The sequence below is a fragment of the Rhinatrema bivittatum genome, chromosome 5 (genome assembly GCF_901001135.1).
Source record: "Rhinatrema bivittatum chromosome 5, aRhiBiv1.1, whole genome shotgun sequence".
Lineage (NCBI taxonomy): Eukaryota > Metazoa > Chordata > Amphibia > Gymnophiona > Rhinatrematidae > Rhinatrema > Rhinatrema bivittatum.
Window position 1 is genome coordinate 118,241,534 of NC_042619.1, and position 20,665 is coordinate 118,262,198.

The 20,665-nt window shown below is 42.1% G+C and overlaps 1 protein-coding gene across 2 annotated transcripts in view; it reads left to right on the plus strand.

Annotated features, from left to right (window-relative positions):
- Positions 1-20,665, plus strand: part of LOC115091516 (guanylate cyclase soluble subunit beta-2-like) — a 143,222-nt gene that overhangs the window by 99,693 nt on the left and 22,864 nt on the right. For both annotated transcript variants that reach the window (XM_029601721.1, XM_029601720.1), the window contains 3 exons: positions 4,211-4,359; positions 8,840-8,986; positions 15,049-15,203. In XM_029601721.1, coding sequence (XP_029457581.1) covers positions 4,211-4,359; positions 8,840-8,986; positions 15,049-15,203 — 451 coding nt within the window. The remainder of the gene's footprint in view (positions 1-4,210; positions 4,360-8,839; positions 8,987-15,048; positions 15,204-20,665) is intronic.

The window sequence follows — 20,665 nt, forward strand, 5'->3', positions numbered from 1 at the left end:
ACCTTAACTCCCCATTCTTTTCAAAGGGAACACCCTCCTATTAACCATCATCATTCCTTTCCCAATGAATCACAATGCAGATGCATCAAGTAATTTCACCAAAAATACCTCCCTCTAGTGGATTTATTTAAAATGCTTATATACCACTTACCAAATTTCCTAAGTGTTTTACAATAAGACTCATAATAATAAAAACCAGAACATAAAACAAAAATAAGAAAATCATTAAACAATGTGATCCATATACCACATTTTCCACATACAGATAGCTTCTGCTATTATATGGTCTATCCACAAATAGTTTTCCCAACTGAGCATCCAAACTGAAGCCAAGCAGTCTCCCCATCCAGAATTCTTTCAAAAGGTTTCTTTGTGATGAAAAAGGCTCCTTGCTGGGAGATCCATCACATTTTATTTTGACATGGTATGCCATGCTTTTGTGTAAGAGAGAAACTTTGGATTACAATGAAATCCTCCACAGTACAAAATATGCATATCTCTACTCTTCCTGAGATACAGAGGACATAATGTTAAAAAGGATTTAAGAGCGTAAAACTGGATTTTATGCATATAAATGGATTTTTGAAAATTGCTACTTTTATGCATGTAACTCCTTTGAAGATTCACTGAATTTTCAAATGGTTTTACGTGTGTAAAAGAACTTTATGAGCTTAAATGTGCTTTTGAAAATTTATACTATAATGCTACTTTTACATATGTAGATCCTTTTTAAAACTATCTCCATTATGATTTTTTTTTAAAATAAATTGTTCTCTAACAATCAAAATGCTAAGGCAAGAGTATTCAAACTCAGTCCTCGAGGGCCACAGCCGAAGTCAAATTTTCAGGATTTGCACAATGAATATGCCTGAGATCTATTTGCATACAATGGAGGCAATGCCTCAAGGACCAAATATATAAGGGGGCCTCTGTAAGGGGTCGATTTATCAAAGCACATTAGCAGCACTTCTAACTCAAAAATTACAAAAATATGTAAAGCCTTTGGTTGAATTATGCATTAAAAGTAAGCAGTACTTTGATTAACTAGCTAATGCTACCATTAACACAAACGCTTAACTATTCCTCTAGAGTTAACTACACTTCTCCATTAACTAAGAAGTAGCAGATTTAAAACATATCAGAGAAAGTAGTTTTTCACTGATCACACAATCAAGCTTTGGAATTTGTTGCTGGAGTTTGTTGTCAAGACATTTAGCATGGTGGAGTTTAAAAGAGGTTTGGAAAAGTTCTTAAGGGAATAGTCCCTAAACAATTATTAGCCAGGTAGACTAAGGAAAGCTACTGCTTATATCTGGGAATAAAATGGATCTATTCTTTGAGATCTGCCAGGTACTTCCTAATGATCCAGATTAGTCAATTATCGGAGACAGGATGCTAGTAACATGGAGTAGACTTAGTTTTTGGGTACCTGCCAGGTTCTTATGGCCTGGATTGGCCACTGTTGGAAACAAAGATGGGCTTGATGGACCCTTGGTCTGACCCAGTATGGCATGTTCTTATGTTCTTATGCTAGTCATGATGGACCTTTGGTCTGATCCCACATGGCTCATCTTGTGTTTTTGATGCCTGCATTAGCGCTAACACACTTTTGATAAGTAGACTCTTAAATGTTAGTTAAATCGATGAGTTCATTAAAATTAATTAAAATGATACAGTTCCAAAAGTGCAAATTTCTCTGAAAGTCACACAACCACCAGATCATTGTGGCAAAGTTGTATACCTACATGTTATTTCATTTCATAATTTTCTACACTAAATTAAAAAAAATTGATGACATCTATTGTTTCCCTTTAGGTTATACCGAACTATCTTCTGGTGACCCTCATGGCATTATATAGCTTTTTATGCTACATCCTGATATATTTGGGATTATATTCCAAGTGTTTCCACTAAAAAGAACTTGTACCATCACAAATCCTTATTGGGATGTAATGTTATTTAATTGTAAACATTTGATAGTCAGTCTTTACCAAGCTGGTCTCAAGTCGGAGTGCAATCAAATTTATGATTACATTACTGCTACATACACGTTTCGGTTTAAAATAAAGCATAGGGCAACACAAAAAGGAGTCATATTAGAGGGGGTGGGCATATAAGATTTGATTAATCAAATTGTAAACTGGGGTCCTTAGGAGACTGTGCTTCCCAATCCCAGACCCCACTTTATTGGATCTGAAATGAAAAAGAAACAATGATGGACTCATGTAAAGTTTATTCTACAAGTTCACCACATTCATTGCTTACTCTGTGAAGCTGGTCAGAAAAATATCTATTCCCTATCCTAAGATTTGTATTACCTGAAATTTAGTTGTATCAGAAGTCTTTTAGTCAATTGGAAAAGTCTTTAGTAGGACATGTGTCTTTACTGCTGGGACCTTCTGTGATGTCTTTAGTTCTAAGCACTCCCTGTTGCCTGTTGTGATTTTGCTCTTTTTCCTGGTTTGGGCTGCCGTGCTGGTGGTTTGTATGTGGTCATCATGGGCAAAGCTTAGCTTGCCATTGTTGGTATCTAGTGCATGGTTGGGTCACTGTTTTGTTGCTAGGTTGCTCTGGTCAGTTCAGGCTATCTTTTGACCAAAGCTTCTAGATACATAATTGGCTCGTCTGACTCAAGGGGACATCTGGCTATGGTTGGCCTAGTCGTGCTAGACCAGCTTATGTGGTTATCATGACCTTTTTCAGCAATTGTACTTTCCAAATGTTATACTGAATTCTGTTCAACAGCGGTTCTTTCCAGATGTCACTGCTATGGTTCTGTCACAGTGTATCCTGCATAATTTGGTATGACTTCTGAGGTGTTGTTTGTTTATATGACACCCCCTTTGTTTCACTGTTATGCCCATGTACCTAATTCCTCTTTTGGTAACAGAGACAGGAAATGTTTTGCAGTTGTATAGAATACAGAAAAAAATTGTCTAGTTTGACTTTTATTTTCCTTTTATATCTATATAAAATAACTAAAAGTGACCCTTAATGTCCATTTACAAGGTGATATAGATAGGAGTCTGTGTTGTTGTCCATCACAGTTGTGTCAGTTTTTTGAGTGGAATTTAGGGAAAGGCCTGGCAGAGCTGCTATGCCTTAACTCTTTTTCTGAAGGTAAGGTAAGATATCGCAAGGCATAGGGATAGTGGTATCTTGTTCTATAGTTTTGGGGCATAGAAGCTGAATCTCAAAGTCTGGAAAAGTTAATCTGGCAGAAACCAGAGGGGGAAAGAAGAAAAGGGCCATTTGGATGGATCAAATTCTGGTATGGATGTGTAAGAGAGCAGAAACTGGGAGAGATACTCAGGACTATATTATTTGCACTTCTGAAGACAAAGCAAAGAGTTTTGAATTGTATCCTGTTTTCGACCAGGAGCCAGTGCAATTGTTTTAAGAGTGGCCTATGTGCTCAGTTGCTTTAGACCATAACAGATTTCTGGCAGCTGTACTTTCTAAAACTTGGAGGTGTTTGAGATTGTATTGTGCAGATATGTCTTTTATTTTCCTAGAAATTTCTTATCTGATTACATTGTTTTGTTGCTGTTTTCTTGTGGGAGCTTTATAGCACATGAGTTAGATAGGGTTCCATGTCATATGCCTTTTCCAAAGCTGAAAGGAGAACTTGGAAGACACAGACTGGGGAAAAAGGTCTTAGTGAATCATGTCTTCTATGAGTTGGCAGGTAGATTCCTTCAAGTCCTGAAGCAAAGAAATTCTAGAAAACATTCTGAAACAAGTTGGTCTACATAAATCCTTGCAATTAAATTTTCTGTAATTATCTAGTGGCTCTGGTAGTTCTGACAACATATGACCACGGTGATGAAACTGCTGCTTCCGATATGGCATATGGTTCTGTGATATATCCAAACACGTCCTTACAAAGAGCCTGCAGAAGTCGGGGCAAAAGCAGCACCAGGGGTTCGTGCCAATGCTATTTTTGCTCAGGGGCTACATTTCTACTTTCAAATATGCTTCAAGGGAAATGTATCAGTCCTTATTGTATTGGTAAACAATGTAACATATACGGTGATATACTAGGAAAAATAAGTCATATCTCTAACTCAGCCACTGTAAGTGACTTAATGTTTTTGCTTTACTTAATCAAAAATAGCTTTAATTTCATGCAAGAATCACTGTTCTACAAAAACTAAGAATAATTTTATAAGACCATTTTCATGATGTATACATCTGATTTCTCACTCAGGGGAATTTAAAATATGCACCATTCTCTTCAGTGATGTTGTGACATTTACAAATATATGCTCAGCTTGTGAGCCTATCCAAATAGTGAACATGTTGAATTCAATGTATTCAAAATTTGACCATCTTACCAGCGTTCATGAGGTCTACAAGGTAAGTGTTAATAATTTGCATAGTTACTCTGTCACCTATTTGAGTTTCCATCTGGCATATTTTGTATCCTGAATAAAATTAGGCACGTCTCTCTCTCCATTGTATTTTATTTTGGGTGAAAGCTGAATATTCTCAAAAAGTCCAAATATCAGGTTGCAGATTTGGTGCTTTGATTTTGGCTGCCCTTTAAGCTCATTGTAAAGCCACCTACATAATATAGTCTTACATTTTCCCGCCAAGAGAGGCAATGCCATAACTCCCAGAATGCCTTGTAACAAGACCCAAACCCCCAGTCAATCAACAGATGGAAAAATCCTTGTTAGTATTAGTGCTAACACTTAAAATAGTACATGAATACAGCAAGGAGTAGATATTTAAATGCTACTTAGCTGGATTTATCCATATAGGCAGTGCTACCTATCCGGTTAAGGGGGTCATTCATTAAACCACATTAGGGTCCTAACGCCTGCAATAAATATTGTATTATGAAAGGAGGGAGAGGGAGAGAGGAAGGGAGGGAGGGAGGGAGGGAGAGAGAGAGAGAGAGAGGCTCATAAAATAGTTAACTATTTATACCACTGTAAGAGGGGGCACTAGTAACTCGGGGTGAGGTTTGTGGGGCTATTTTGCATGCACAGTCATATGTACGAACAGCACAGTTACCATCAGTGAAGATTTAATATGATTTGGTATAGTGCATCAAGCTAAGTAGAGAGAACATTCTTCAAATCTGCTCTTCTTTCACCTCTCATCCCTCCAAATCACAAACGTACAGGGTCATTCATCAAAATGTGTTATGGTGTTAATGCCATAAAGCATGCAATATTTATCACAATGTGCAGCGTGAATGCAAATTTTCAAATGTATTTAAAGGGGTGGGATTTGGGAGGCATCAATGAAAATGAGGGGCCAATGAAAATGAGGGGCATTATCACACCATGTGATAGTGTAATGCATGCTTTTAACTACACCTTTTTTTCTAGTGTTAGGCTGTGGGGGAGAGGGAGGGAGGGGGAGAGAGAGAGAGCCCCTGGGGTGGCACCCATAGTAGTCAATTATTTATACTGCTATAAGAGGGCCAGCTAGTAACTCAAGGTGAGGTTTTGGTGGTGGTGTAGAGTTTTGGAGCCAGTCTTATGAGCAGAGTGAGATGTACGAACAGCTCAGTAGAACTTAGTGAAGTTTTGACGTCATTTGGAATGAGGAAAGTCACACAGAGATGAGAATTCTACAGTGTTCTCTCGCCCTAGCTTGATGGACTCTCTACCAGAGTACTATCAAGCTAGGGCGAGAGAACATTTCTCATACCTCTCCTGTAGTCTTCATAAATATCTTAATTTCCTTCTGGAAGCACTGAATGGGCACTCTTCTCCCAAGTGTAGGACACTAAAGTCAGTAGACAGTGCTGGTGCAAGTGTCTGAAGCCACTCTAGGCATCAAGTGATCTCTCTTTCTCTCTTCCAACTGTCACTGCATATCATGTGCCCGTACCTTACCCTCATTTTTTCTTGCCGTCGCTTTGTTCATAAATGACCGCTGACACTACCGCTCCTCCCATGTCCAGAGCCCTAGGCGACTGCCTAGCCTAGTCCACCTAATGCTCCCGCCATCTGAGTCCGTAGAAAAAGTACTCTTGAATAATATCTTCAACTCCTTTATGCTAGAAATTGGATGGGAATACATTTATTTTCAATGAAATTATGATATAAGTACTTCTCAGGTTCTTTCATGATAAAAGACTCCACTTTTGTAGATAATAATGCTAAGAACCTGGGCCCTAAGGTTCTCAGATGGCAAAAACACAGACAAAATATTACTCAAAAAGGGAAATCTCAATAAGAGACATGAAGGGTGGAAAAACTCCTCACAAACTAGTCTTCTAAAAATGTGGACCAACTCTCTTTACTCAGGTCTCTGTGAAAAAACCTTCAGTCCTTATTCCCTGGAAAAATAATCAAAAGTGAGTATTGCACAAGCAGGGCAGAACCACAGCAAGGTAACTCAAGAAACACAATCTAAATCCAATCCAATACAAAAAAAATATCCAAACTGAAATCCACAGTTTGATTATGGAAAGGGTTTATATACTGCTGGAGCACACATCTACTGCTCCCACATGGGGGAGTCAAAACTCTACTCTACTCACTAATCTCCCTGAACCTCCCCAGAAAGTTAATGCACGCTTCCTGGTAAGGAAAACCAAAGGTTCCTTACACCTAGTTTTTCTGATTGGCTTAGCAACTATTTCACTTACTGCCCTAGCCAGCTGCTCGTTTGCAGGAACAGGTGCTTTGCTCTCTCTGGATTCAGAGGCTCTTTTGCCACTATGCAGCCCTCAATGACTCTCTCTCACTGGCAGTTTGCTTTCTTGGCTGTGTTTGTATGCGGCCACATACACGCATACATTTTAAGAAGCCGGGAAGAGTGTGCATACATGCGTTCAGAATAAGGAGGCGGAAAAGGGGTGGACCAAGAGTGACGTGTGTAACCACAGATTTTGCAAAGGCGATGTGTGTATTTTGCCTGCATAACTTTGCTACTGGTCCCCAGGAGGTGCCCTGAACATGAGAGAGAGAGGGAATCTATGTAGGGTCAGTCTGACACTCTATATATGGGCACCACTTTAGAGGGGCACTTAGAATCGGGGTGGGTTTCAGAAGGTGGGGGCGGGGTTTAGGGGGTGGTGTTACAGACACATTCAGAAGTATCCACTGTAAATTTGACATCATTAAAGAATTTTAGTCTTTATAAGCGATGAAAAGGAGTTGATTTGTACAATGCAGCTAGCAGCTGCCGCAGTGTACAAATCTCTCCACTTGTTAGACTTTTCAGCCCTGACTGCAGCTCATATTTCACTGCTCCTTCCAGACTTGGGGGCACAGTTCTCCACTGCAGATTCCACTCTCTCTGTCTGTTTTCTTCTTCTGCCTTTTTCTCGTGGGTGCTCCAGGGGACTCTTATGTCCTCTGCCCAGCTTCTCTTCTCTTCATGCTCCTCTGTTCTTCACATGGGCTGCCTCTTATCGTCATACCTTATATTCACTGCACGTGCCTCCTGTCTTTCCCTACAGCAAGTACTGGACTCTGCATGCTTTTTCATCTTTTTTTCTTTGTTCTTCCTTGTTTGGATTGCCAGGGCCCCTCTTTTATTCTTCCAGTGGGGGAGTGCTTGAGCCTTGTTCTGCTGTCACTTCTTCATGCAGTTGGGTAGCACAGCTCTGCTTTAGGGAGAGGCACTTTTCTGTTTTCTATTGATTACATCTTCATCTAAGGCATTTCCTTCATCTTTCTCTCCTTTCATTCCTAATGTCCTCTTCCAGCCCTCTGTCTCCCTCTCTTCCCTTTCTAACTTTCCAACCCTCTCTCTCTCCCCACTCCCATCTAACCTTCTCATCCTTTTCCTCCAGTCCTCCATCTGCTTTTCTCCCAACAACCCCTTATTTTCCTCTCTTCCCCTCTTCTTCCCAAACCTCACTTTCTCATCTCCTTCTTCCAGTTCTTCATCTCTTCTAACAACCCCCTATTCCCACCCCAGATCTCTCCATCTCCCTCTCTCATCCTCCACTCTAGCCCTCCATCTTTCTCTCACCCTCATAGTCTCCTTATACTTCCTGCTCTATTAGTTTCCCCTCTCACATTTCAGCTACTGCTCCAAAGCAGCATGGGCCATGGAAACAGAAGAGAGGGGAGAGAAGAGCGCATACTCACCATGCCTTGTAGCAGCCCCTTCTCTCTTTCCCTGTAGGGGCACAGTTCCCATTTGCAGCAGACACGCAAGCCTCAGGAGTGGTGGCTGCAGGGGCAGTTGCTATGCATCTGTCTCATTGTGTCCTTGCAGCCCATACTGCTTTGGAGGGAGACATGCTCTTAGCATCTCTAGCCAGAAGGTTTTCTGCTGGCTGCAGATCTTATCTGCACTTCTACCTGAGATGGTGGAGTCCAAAAGAGGAAGACAAAAATGACTGTCCTGGATAAGGAGAAATCTTGCAAGTGGTCACACTCTGTGGCTGGAACAGGAATGTATTCTTAGCAGTGTGGACAGAGTAGATGGGCCAGATGATTATTTTCTGTTATTTACTGATATCATGTTATGTTATTTGAGCTTTTGAAACCACAGCTCCCCACTTCAAAGTTTTGACTAAAACATAAAAGTATTGCATGATTATTTTGTTGCATGTGATTAAAACATAGAAGAGCTTATTCTCCTGTAGAAACATACAAAGATTTGTCTCAACTGCAACCAACAATTAGACCTTTTTTTTTTTTTTTGCACTACATAGAAACAGGAGAATTTACTTACTCATGGTTAAGCCCCAGATCTGATTTTGCTCCTTCCCTGTTACATGAAAGATCCCTGAAGTATGCTGCAGTAAGTGATTCACTGTTGCTTGCATACTGATGAACGACCTGATGAGATGTCAAAAGCTCTCTGCTAGAAAAAGAACATTCACCTGCAGATTTCTTCTTCTCTATCCTCTCAGGTTGAAACCATAGGTGATGCATATATGGTTGTAGGAGGGGTGCCAGTGCCTGTTGCAAGCCACGCAGAGAGAGTTGCCAATTTTGCCTTGGGTATGAGACTTGCTGCTAGAGAAGTGATGAACCCTATCACTGGAGATGCCATTCAGGTAAAAAAGTTCATTCATTCACAGTCTGATGCCAAACAACTACTATGGGGCCTTTTTTCAAAGGACTTTCCCACATTCTGGGCCCATGGCAAGCTATGTTTGAACTTAGGGTTCTATATGTTTATTTGAAAAAATAAAAATATATATAATTGTACAGCAACAATAATGTATATAGTTCTCTTGCCTGAGCTCGAATTTGGAATGGCGAGTTATTAAATCTAAAACCAAATTTACTAGTGACTCCTTTAACTATATGTGCAGAATTATCTTGAAATAATTTAAAATTAAATTAAAGTATCTCTACAATTAATCATTCCATTGAAATAACCAACTGGTGACACAGCTCATGGGTGCATCAAATAATTCCATAGACAAAATTATAAAAATAGTTGACTTGTTTGTTGTGAGAAAGAGCAGTTAAAGATTAATTTTGAAAGAATGGAGGTGTAACTCTGACCTAATTCTGTCAAAAGTGTTCAAGTTTGTGTGAAGTGTGGTCAAATTTTAAGATCCCCTGAAAAGCATACAAGGTTTCTATCAGTGTCCCTACAGATGGTCTGGGTGCAGTCATACTACAAGCCTTTGGACAAAGACAGTAACCCAGGACTTATGCTTAAAGAGCACAGATAGGTTCTGAAAATAATGTGCAAATCAAGAAGGAGATCCTGGGTTTCATAGCTCACTGTACCATTTCTACATTTATATCTATGATTTAGCAGCAGTTACTGATTACAAAGCAAGGAACAGGAAGACTTGTTTTACACCTACAGAAATATTACATGATGGTATTTTGTCATTATCTGATATATCTTAATACTTCTAAATACTTTGCTATTGTTATGTTTTAATTTATTGCTTGTTATTTTAATTGTATTTAACTTTTGTTGTAAGCTTGACTTGGGCACTGCTAAAATTAAAAGGTGGTTTTAAATAAAAAGTGATAATCATGATGATGATGATGAGAATGATAAGTATCATCCTGGTAAAATTTGACTATGGTAGGTCCTCTACCAAATGCTTCCTTGTATGAACTGAAACCATTGTCAATGTCACTTTAAACCCTCCAAAATCCTGACCCCAAAACAATTGGAAATGACAGAAACCCACAAAAGGTAATACTGGCTGTTACAGAAATACTTTCTCATCATACTAATAGCATTGGCATTAGATGGGTTCCTGTTTAACGGATCATTTCTAGTTATTTCTACGACAGTGCAGGAATAAATGCTGAATAGGTGCACACAAAATATCTTGGTGTGGAAAAATCTAAAAGGTTGAACAGGACAGATGCCAGTGATCAAAATTTTGATCAAAAGATTACAGAGTCATCTTCATTTAACATTCCCTTAAATGAGATTGAAATCCAAGTGTAATCTCCCGCCTTGATTACTGCAACTCTCTTTACATTGGGCTGGCCAAAAAAGGAAATCATCTGCTACAGCTAACACAAAACTCAGCAGCCCAAACCTATCTAAACGCCAGTAAGTTTCACCAAATTACTCCTTTTCTGAGAACCCTACACTGGCTTCCTATACACTGCCACACACTATTCGCAATTCTGGTCCAGTCCTTCAAGGCCCTTAAGGGCCTGGCACCATCCCAATCAAACCTTTCTGGTCAGTCCACTCACTAACTTAGGCCTGCCAGGCCTTCTCCTCAGACTCATATCTTCCTGGCTCAGCTATCTGAACTTCTGGCGAGGGACTGTGTTATACGTGACAGGGACACAACTGTGTCTTGGAACTATTGACAAACTGGTTTCCTATGCTGGGTCCCAGGGCTACTCTAATTGCAAATTCTGATTGGTTGCAAGCCGTTCAAATGCCTCTGTTCATTTACATTTATTGTAATCTGCCTTGAAAGCTACTGGGGGGGAAAGGCAGAATATCAAATGGTCATAAATAAATAAATAACCAGGCCCTAAAGAAATAAGACTCACAAACATTAGGAAAGGAATTTTTGCAGGATCCATCCCTTCCCTCTGGAACTCTCTAATGTTAGATGTCCGACTTGCACCAAACCTCCTCACCCTTTAGGAAGTGACTGAAAACTTGGCTATTTGCAGCAGCCTGCGGAAAACAGCCAGAACTGCGAATTCTGACTGAACCTTTCATCAACAATCCAGATATCCCATGCCCTGACTGAGCTGAACAAAGACACCCTCACTCACTACTACCCTCTTACATTTGTGGAACCTCATCACTGATTTGTGGACATACTATACTGTTAGGGGTAGATTTTAAGACCTGTGCGCGGGCGTACATGTGCACGCGCTACCCAGCGCGTGCACATGTACGCCCGATTTTATAACTTGCACGCACAGGTGTGCGTAAGTTATAAAATTGGGGGTTGGCGTGCGCAAGGGGGTGCACAGTAGTGCGCCTTGCACACGCCAATGCCCGCGGGCTTCCCCCGTTCCCTTCCCCCCTAACCTAACCTTCCCACCCCCTTCCCCTAACCTTCCCCCACCAGCCCTACTCTAACCCCCCCCAAAATGTTTATCAAACCTTTTGCACCTGGGTTCCAATGTCTGGCCTGGGCCTTGGTCTAGGCCCAGGCCTAGTAATCAGATCCCCAATTATCAGGTAAGTGGTGGCCCTGACCCAGCTGGCACGCGATCCTCCGACACAACGGCAAATGGCTGCTTTGTCGGAGGCATCTGGCCCCGCCCCCGGACCACCCCTTTAATAAAGCCCCGGGACTTGGATGCGTCCCGGGGCTTTTCGCGCGTTGCCAGGCCTTTATAAAATAGGCCCAGCGCGCTTAAGGCACTCTACGCGTGTAAATCCACTGGACTTAAGCGTGTAGAGCTTTTAAAATCCAGCCCTTAGCTTATTGCCAAACAGCTTAGCTTATCGCCAAGCAGTTATTAACCAGGTAGACTTGAGGAAAGCCAGTGCTTATCCATGGTTGTTGGCAGCATGGAACTTATCTATTTGGGATCCTGCCAGGTACTTGTGACCTGGATTGACCATTGTTGGAAACAGAATACTGAGCTTGATGGACCCTTGGTCTCACCTATTATGGCAGTTCTTATTAGGGGTGTGCAGGGGTAAAACATTTGTTTCATTTTTCTTTTTTTTTTTGGGGGGGGGGGGGGGTTCCCCCACGAATTTCATTTTGTTTAATGTTTAATTCATTTATCTCATGTAAAAAAAAAAAAATCGAACATTAAAAAAAAAACGAAAAGGAAAAAGTAAAGGAAACATTGCCCTCTGACCCACCACCCATCCGGAAATATGCCATGGTCAGGATCCCCCCTGGTCCCCACTTACCTGGTCCAGTGGAGATCTGCTGGTGAGGCCTAGGCCCAGGCCGAAGCCTTGGACTTGAATAGGCCTAGGCCGCAGTATGTCGCCATGACCTTGGACAAGGCTTTATGCAAGGCTGAGGCTTGGAGGCCTGGTCCCAGCGCCTTGGCCCAGGTCTAACACTGGGACCTGGCCCAGAGGCTGGTTCCTGATGTCTGCGTTTCAGCCTACCAGAGCTTGGGCCTGACGCCTGAGCCCAGCCCAAAGACTGAGTCCTGATGCCTGGCCTCAGCCTAGGCCAGAGCCTGGGCCCAGGCCCGATGCTGGGACCTGGCCTGGAGGCTGGTTTCCATTGCCTGGGCCTCGGCTTACCAGAGCCTGCGCTCAGGACCAATGCCAGGGCCTTGTCTGAAGACCAGGTCCCAATGCCTGGGCCTCAGCCCATGTCCGATTCCAGGGCCCAGCCTGGAGGCTGGGGCATGATGCCTGGGCCTTGGCCTAGGACAGATCCCAGGCCCAGGACCGATGCTGGGGCCTGGTCAGGAGACTGAGTCCTAACAGCTGGGCCTCAGCCCAGGCCCAGGTCAAACATCGGGGCCCAGCCTGGGCCCAGGCCCAGTGCTGGGACCTGGCTCAGAGACCAGTTCCCAATGCCTGGGACAAGACTACCAGAGCTTGTGCCCAAGCCTGAAACTGGGGCCTAATTCGGAGACCAGGTCACGATGCCTACCCCCAGACCCAGGCCCGATATGAAGACCCAGCTCAGAGGCTGGTCCTGATGCCTGGGCCTCAGCCAAGGCCAGAGCCTGGGACATGATGTTGGGGTCTCTGCCCAGCCTGGAGGCCAGAGCACTGCCAACATAGGTCCTCTCCTTTTCTTCTTACTTCTTCAAATGACTTTGTCTGCTGGGGATGGGCTGGAGAAAATTAATTCTGGCACATCCTCCTCAGAGGAGGATGCCATTTTACCGTACAGCAGATGTCATAGTTTGAAGAAGAAAGGTCCTCTACTTTTCTTCTATGTGGCCAGCGCTCTGTCCTATGGGCCTGGGTCTGACCCTGGAAGGAGACCGTGGTGTTGGGTCTTAATCTCTGGCCAGGCTTCGGCGTCAGGCTTGGGCACACCTCTGGCCTAGACCATGGCCCAAGCATTAAGACCCTTCTCCGGACTGGGTTCCAATGTCTGGCCTGGGCCTTGGTCTAGGCCCAGGCCTAGTCTTCAGATCCCCAATGATCAGGTAAGTGGTGGCCCTGACCTCAGCAAATTTTTTCAGGGGGGCTTGAGCCTTTGCTTGGGTTTCAAACAAGGCATTGGCTGAGACCCTGGTATCATGCTCTGGCATAGGCCTCGGCCTCTGTTTTGGTCTTTGGTCTATGCCCTGGGTGAGGCCCCTGCCTTGGGCATAGGTTAGGCTCGACGGGCGATTTTAACTGAAATAAACTAACAGAATTCATTTAATTTGGGGCTCCCGTCAATTCATTTCAGGGCTCCCCAAAAGAAACAAATTGGTCTTTGTTCAATACGTTTTTCAAATTCAGTAATTTACACTTTCTGAAGTAAAATTTAAGACCTGCACGCATATCCACATATGCGTTTGCCGGCGTGTGAACATGGATGCGCTGATTTTATAACATACATACATATATGTGCATGTATTATAAAATCAGCTATCCATGCGTACATGCACGCACAATTTTATATTGACGCGCGCATGTGCGCGCAAATGCCATCTTGTAGTGCGTAAGTGGGGGGAATTTTAGTAGGTATGTGCGATGACGCAATTGGCCTTTTTCCCAGTTTGCTCCCAGTTCGCTCCGGTAAAGGAGAGGACTTCCTAAACTCCCTAGCTAACTTGCCTTCCTTTCACCCTATTACCCCCGACCCTTTAAACCTCACTAACTAGCATATGTTTTTGGTTACATAGCAGAAGTAAAGTTATGCGGTAAGGGACTCCTGCGCTGGATTCATGCTACAGACCCGGTCCGTACATGTCCCGCTCATGCTTCACTCATGCTCTGCCCAGAATATGCCCACGCCCCCTCCCCATTCTCGCCAAACCTTTTTTATCTGCATACCGGAAGATACGCATGTGGCCGCGGGCCTTTTAAAATCCCTGGGGCCCGCGCATGTCCAAGTCATGCTTTGGCGCTAGGGCTTTAAAAATTTACCTGTATATGTACTGCTAGCCTATAATATCTATCTTTATTAACTTATGCTATGAATTGAACCTTATTCGTTTTTTGTCAGCTTCTAAAACATTTTGATTTGTAAGCTGTAACCTATACCTGCTGAATTTTTCTTGATCACTGTACCCTGTGCTCAGTGCTCACTGTAAAGACCAATTTCTGTTGCAACAGGCTTTGGTTACAAAAGCATGATATAAATAAAGGATGATTATAATGATGAAGTATGAAATCCATTTCAAAATTCAAACTCACTTGATGGAAAATAAAATGAGTACTATACTGCAGGCTTTTATTATTACCAAACAAAAATTTCCAGGAGTTTAATATTATTTTAGAAAATGGGAAGAAATGTGGTGCAAAATAATACTGGCAGAATATTGCATGACATGGCATATAGTTTTCTTAATGTTCTTTTACTTATTTATCTACAGGTGCCATTTTTGCTAATTTGTGTGCTGGAAGTTGGATTATTATTATTATTAATAATAATAATCTGTGAAAAAATAATTTGTTGCAGAGAAGGATGAATGTATTTTTTATATTTGATTCTTACTGCATAATGATTTTGAGAATGATGAAGAAGAAATAATTCTTTAAGCCTTTATGTTGGCTTTTTAATGACAGATCAGAGTTGGGATGCACACTGGACCGGTGCTGGCTGGAGTAGTTGGTGACAAGATGCCCAGATACTGCTTGTTTGGAGATACTGTCAACACAGCTTCTCGGATGGAGAGTCATGGGGTTCCTGATAAAATACATCTGAGTCCATCAGCATTTAGGTAACAAGAATATCAAAATATATGAGGAAAGGAATTATATTGCCTCAACTTTTCTGCGTATGGCAGGAGAGAGATGATGAGGTGGAAATTAGGCATTGAAGGCAGAGGGACAGGAGAGGAGGAGGATGAGAAGGGGAAAGGCGAAAGAGAAGACAGAAGGTGGGAGAAAGAAAGGGAAGAGGGAGAAAGAAAAGTTGAAGGGCAATGGTGAGGTTGAAGATAACAGGAGGTAGATGGAGGGGAAGGCTATGAAAATCTCAGTATTTGCTGGTTCATTATCTTGACATCTATATAGTGCTTCACCTTTGTAGCCCCCTGGTCATCTCCTGGGCATGGGGACACATGGGGCGGGCCACAGACCACACAAGGTCCCATGACCTCCTGTTGTTCTTGCACAGGAGGGAAAAGTTCACTGACAGGCTCTCTTCCTGCACACCAGTCAAGCACTCCACAAAGACCACTTCCATGCCAGCTCTGTTGTTCAAAGTAAAAATCTTTACTGATTGATGGCAGGGAAAACATAAGCTCCAAAAATAGATACTCTTAGAGCATTGCACCACAGCAGCAAATCAATCCAGAAAAAAGTTACAAAAAATATGCATAGTCTCTTTCTCCTCTTCACACCTCTTCCCCAAAACAGGGCAGTTCTTTTGGATGGATACCCCTTGCTCCCTGGGCCCTCCCACTATCTGGCTGCTGTAATCTTTTCTTCAAAGTTCTTCTGTCTCTCTCTTCATTTTGAGTCTCAGAATGATTGTGGCAGATTCAATGTCTGTCTCTGGTGAGCTTTCCCAGGCAGGTTGAACTTTCTCTGGAACCTCCCAGTACACCAGTTCACTTAGTCTCCAGGAAAATCCTCTTCTCCTGGGGACTCACAGCTTCACTCTGGTAGACTTTCCCAGGAAGGCTGTCCTTCCTCTGACACCTCCTAGTACACTCTTGACCACCTTCCACAGATTCAAACTCACTTGATGGAAAATAATATGAGGACTATACTGCAGGCTTTTATTATTACCAAACAAAAATTTCCAGGAGTTTAATATTAGTTCATCAACTTAAGGACTTCCAGGGTACTCATCTCCTAAAATCCTCCTCCACCATTCCCATAGGACACCAGTGCTTAGAATCCTCTCTTTACTGTCTCCCTCTCAAGCCATTCCTTGTGGTGGGATAAGGCCCCTACGATGCCCTCCTTGAAGAGAGATATCTGCTGATTCTTGACTCTCCCCATGCACATGGCCACAGGAGTTTTGTTAGATCTCAAATCCCTTCCAAAGGGGAAATAACACACATACAGTACATTGACCTAATTCATAGGGCAGAGTAGGGATGGAGACCTCTGACTCATACTATTGGCAGGAAGAGCTAATGAGGCCTTAATTGCCATTCCACTAAAGGGCAAACACAGCTTTAGGGGGTAGAATTTGACATCCTGTTACAACTTGAAATTAGAGTTGAGTGTGTGCTGAGATAATGTTGTGCTGAGGCAGTCAAAAAAGCAAACAGAATGTTGGGAAATATTAGAAAGGGAATGGTGAATAAAACGGAAAATGTCATAATGCCTCTATTCCGCTCCATCACCTGGACCGGATGTTATGCATCCTAGGGTTCTGAAGGAAGCCAAAAATGAAATTTCTGATCTATTAGTTAAAATTTGTAACCTATCATTAAAATCATCCATTGTACCGGAAGACTGGAGGGTGGCCAATGTAACCCCAATATTTAAAAAAAGCTCCAGGGGCGATCCGGGTAACTATAGATCAGTGAGCCTGACTTCAGTGCCGGGAAAAATAGTGGAAACTATTCTCAAGATCAAAATCGTAGAGCATATAGAAAGACATGATTTAATGGGACACAGTCAACATGGATTTACCCAAGGGAAGTCTTGCCTAACAAATCTGCTTCATTTTTTTGAAGGGGTTAATAAACATGTGGATAAAGGTGAACCGGTAGATGTAGTGTATTTGGATTTTCAGAAGGCGTTTGACAAAGTCCCTTATGAGAGGCTTCTACGAAAACTAAAAAGTCATGGGATAGGAGGCGATGTCCTTTCGTGGATTACAAACTGGTTAAAAGACAGGAAACAGAGAGTAGGATTAAATGGTCAATTTTCTCGGTGGAAAAGGGTAAACAGTGGAGTGCCTCAGGGATCTGTACTTGGATCGGTGCTTTTCAATATATAAATAAATGATCTGGAAAGGAATACGATGAGTGAGGTTATCAAATTTGCGGATGATACAAAATTATTCAGAGTAGTTAAATCACAAGCAGACTGTGATACATTACAGGAGGACTTTGCAAGACTGGAAGATTGGGCATCCAAATGGCAGATGAAATTTAATATGGACAAGTGCAAGGTGTTGCATATAGGGAAAAATAACCCTTGCTGTAGCTACATGATGCTAGGTTCCATATTAGGAGCTACCACCCAGGAAAAAGATCTAGGCATCATAGTGGATAATACTTTAAAATCGTCGGCTCAGTGTGCTGCAGCAGTCAAAAAAGCAAATAGAATGTTAGGAATTATTAGGAAGGGAATGGTTAATAGAACGGAAAATGTCATCATGCCTCCATGATGAGACCGCACCTTGAATACTGTGTACAATTCTGGTTGCCGCATCTCACAAAAGATATAGTTGCGATGGAGAAGGGCAACCAAAATGATAAAGGGGATGGAACAGCTCCCCTATGAGGAAAGGCTGAAGAGGTTAGGGCTGTTCAGCTTGGAGAAGAGACGGCTGAGGGGGGATATGATAGAGGTCTTTAAGATCATGAGAGATCTTGAACGAGTAGATGTGACTCGGTTATTTACACTTTCGAATAATAGAAGGACTAGGGGGCATTCCATGAAGGTAGCAAGTAACACATTTAAGACTAATTGGAGAAAATTCTTTTTCACTCAAAGCACAATAAAGCTCTGGAATTTGTTGCTAGAGGAGGTGGTTAATGCACTTAGTGTAGCTGGGTTCAAAAAAGGTTTGGATAAGTTCTTGGAGGAGAAGTCCATTAATGGCTATTAATCAATTATACTTAGGGAATAGCCACTGCTATTAATTGCATCAGTAGCAGGGGTTCTTCTTAGTGTTTGGGTAATTGCCAGGTTCTTGTGGCCTGGTTTTGGCCTCTGTTGGAAACAGGATGCTGGGCTTGATGGACCCTTGGTCTGACCCAGCATGGCAATTTCTTATGTTCTTATGATGAGACCGCATCTTGAATACTGTGTACAGTTCTGGTCGCCGAATCTCAAAAAAGATATAATTGCGATAGAGAAGGTACAGAGAAGGGCGACCAAAATGATAAAGGGGATGGAACAGCTCCCCTATGAGGAAAGACTAAAGAGGATATGACTTTTCAGCTTGGAGAAAAGACAGCTGAGGGGGGATATAATAGAGGTGTTTAAAATCATGAGAGGTCTAGAATGGGTAAATTTCACTTGGTTATTTACTCTTTCAGATAATGGAAAGACTAGGGGGCAATCCATGAAGTTAGCATGTGGCACATTTAAAACTAATCAGAGAAAGTTCTTTTGCACTCAACGCACAATTAAACTCTGGAATTTGTTGCAGAGGATGCGGTTAGCGCATTTTTTTTTAAATTTAGATTTTTATATTCCACTTTTTTGCACTTTTTTCAGTGCTTCAAAGTGGATTACATTAGGTACTGTAGGTATTTCCCTATTCTCAGAGGGCTTACAATCTAAGGCCTGGATTTATCAAAATGCACTAAATATTGCCTGCGATAGAAAAAGGGGCATGTCTTATGGTAATAGGCAGTTTATCACAATTTGTGCTAATACCTAATACCTATGGGAAGAGCCAAGTTACCACAAATTGTGATAACTTTTTTGTGCTTTGAGATAAGTGCCAGAATGTAGTATTTCCAATATACAACCCCTGGGGGGACAATGTTTACTATCAGGGGGGGGGGGGGGGAGGGGAAGAGTGAGTGAGTGAGAGAGAGAGAAAGCCTAGCCATAATGCCCTCACCCTAGATAGGTATTTATATCTCTATGGGAGGCCCACCTAGTAACTCGAGGTGAGGTTTAGGTATTAGTGTAGGGGGTTAGGGGCCACTTTGACATTCAAAGTGAGACGTACGAACAGAACAGTGCTCTCTTGTGAAGATTTGATGACCCTTGGAAAGATGAGATTTGTGCATTGTTCTCTCAACCTAGCTTGATGGACTCTCTCAAAATGTGATGAAGCCTTAATACAACCTATTGCATGGCTTAATGCTACTGAAAAAGGTATAGCTAATATTGGCATTAAAGCCGTGTGATAGGACTTCACAAACTGGTTAACCCAGCCCCTAACTCCTCCTCTTTTTCAGATTATCATGCATTAAAGATGTTTTCACATGTGATAAGCCCTTAACACATGCAAAAACACCTTATAGCATTTTGACAAATGACCCCTAAGTTTATACCTGAGGCAATGGAGGGTAAAGTGACTTGCCCAAGGTCACAAGGAGTGATAGCAAGACTTGAACGCTGGTCTACTGGTTTGTAGCCCACTGCTCTAACCACTAGACTACTCCTCCACTCCAGTTAATGTAGCTGTGTTTAAAAAAAGATTGGATAAGTTCTTGGAGGAGAAGTCCATTACCTGCTATTAATTAAATTGACTTAGAAATAGCCACTGCTCTTACTAGCAACAGTAACATGGAATAGACTTAGTTTTTGAGTAATTGCCAGGTTCTTATGGCTTGGATTGGTCACTGTTGGAAACAGGATGCTGGGCTTGATGGACCCTTGGTCTGACCCAGTAAGACATGTTCTTATATTCTTATTTGTTTTTCTGTGACCACCTCTTTCCCTTCTGCACCTTACCACTTTCTGTGTAGAATGGAAATACTGAGATCAATATTCAAAGTCATTTAGATGGATAGCTGGCAAGTTATCCATTTAACTCCAAGTTATCTAACTCATAAGCTATCCATCTAACTCCATGTTATCCAAGTTATCATCTAACTATAAGTTAGCCATCTAACTCAAGTTAGCCATTTAAATAATTAGTTTTGAATATTGACCTTACTGTATGCACCTCAGGAGGAGGAAGAGGGGCTGTTGCAAGGATAGTGATCACAGTGCTCGCACAGCATCCCTATGGCCCACCCTGCCTCTGCTACTGTTAGCCTGAAGGTAGGAGGGGAGATGGATGGCTATGGGGGAGTGATGGGAGGAAAGAGTGGCAGAAGTAAAAGCACTGTCTGTGAGATCATAAAGTCAGTGCCTCCCGGATTTTAGCTTTCAACATTTTTGCCTGATTTCATGTTCAATAATGCTTGAACAGTCAACTTATGTATGCATATTTCCAATACTTGCACTATCTTCCTAAGATTTTATGCTCCTCTAAAATTTATTTATTTATAGAGTTTTATATACCGGCATTCGGTTTCGCCATCATAACGGTTTACAAAAAATACAAAGGTTATAAGGTTAAGGAGGATAACAAGGGTTTCAA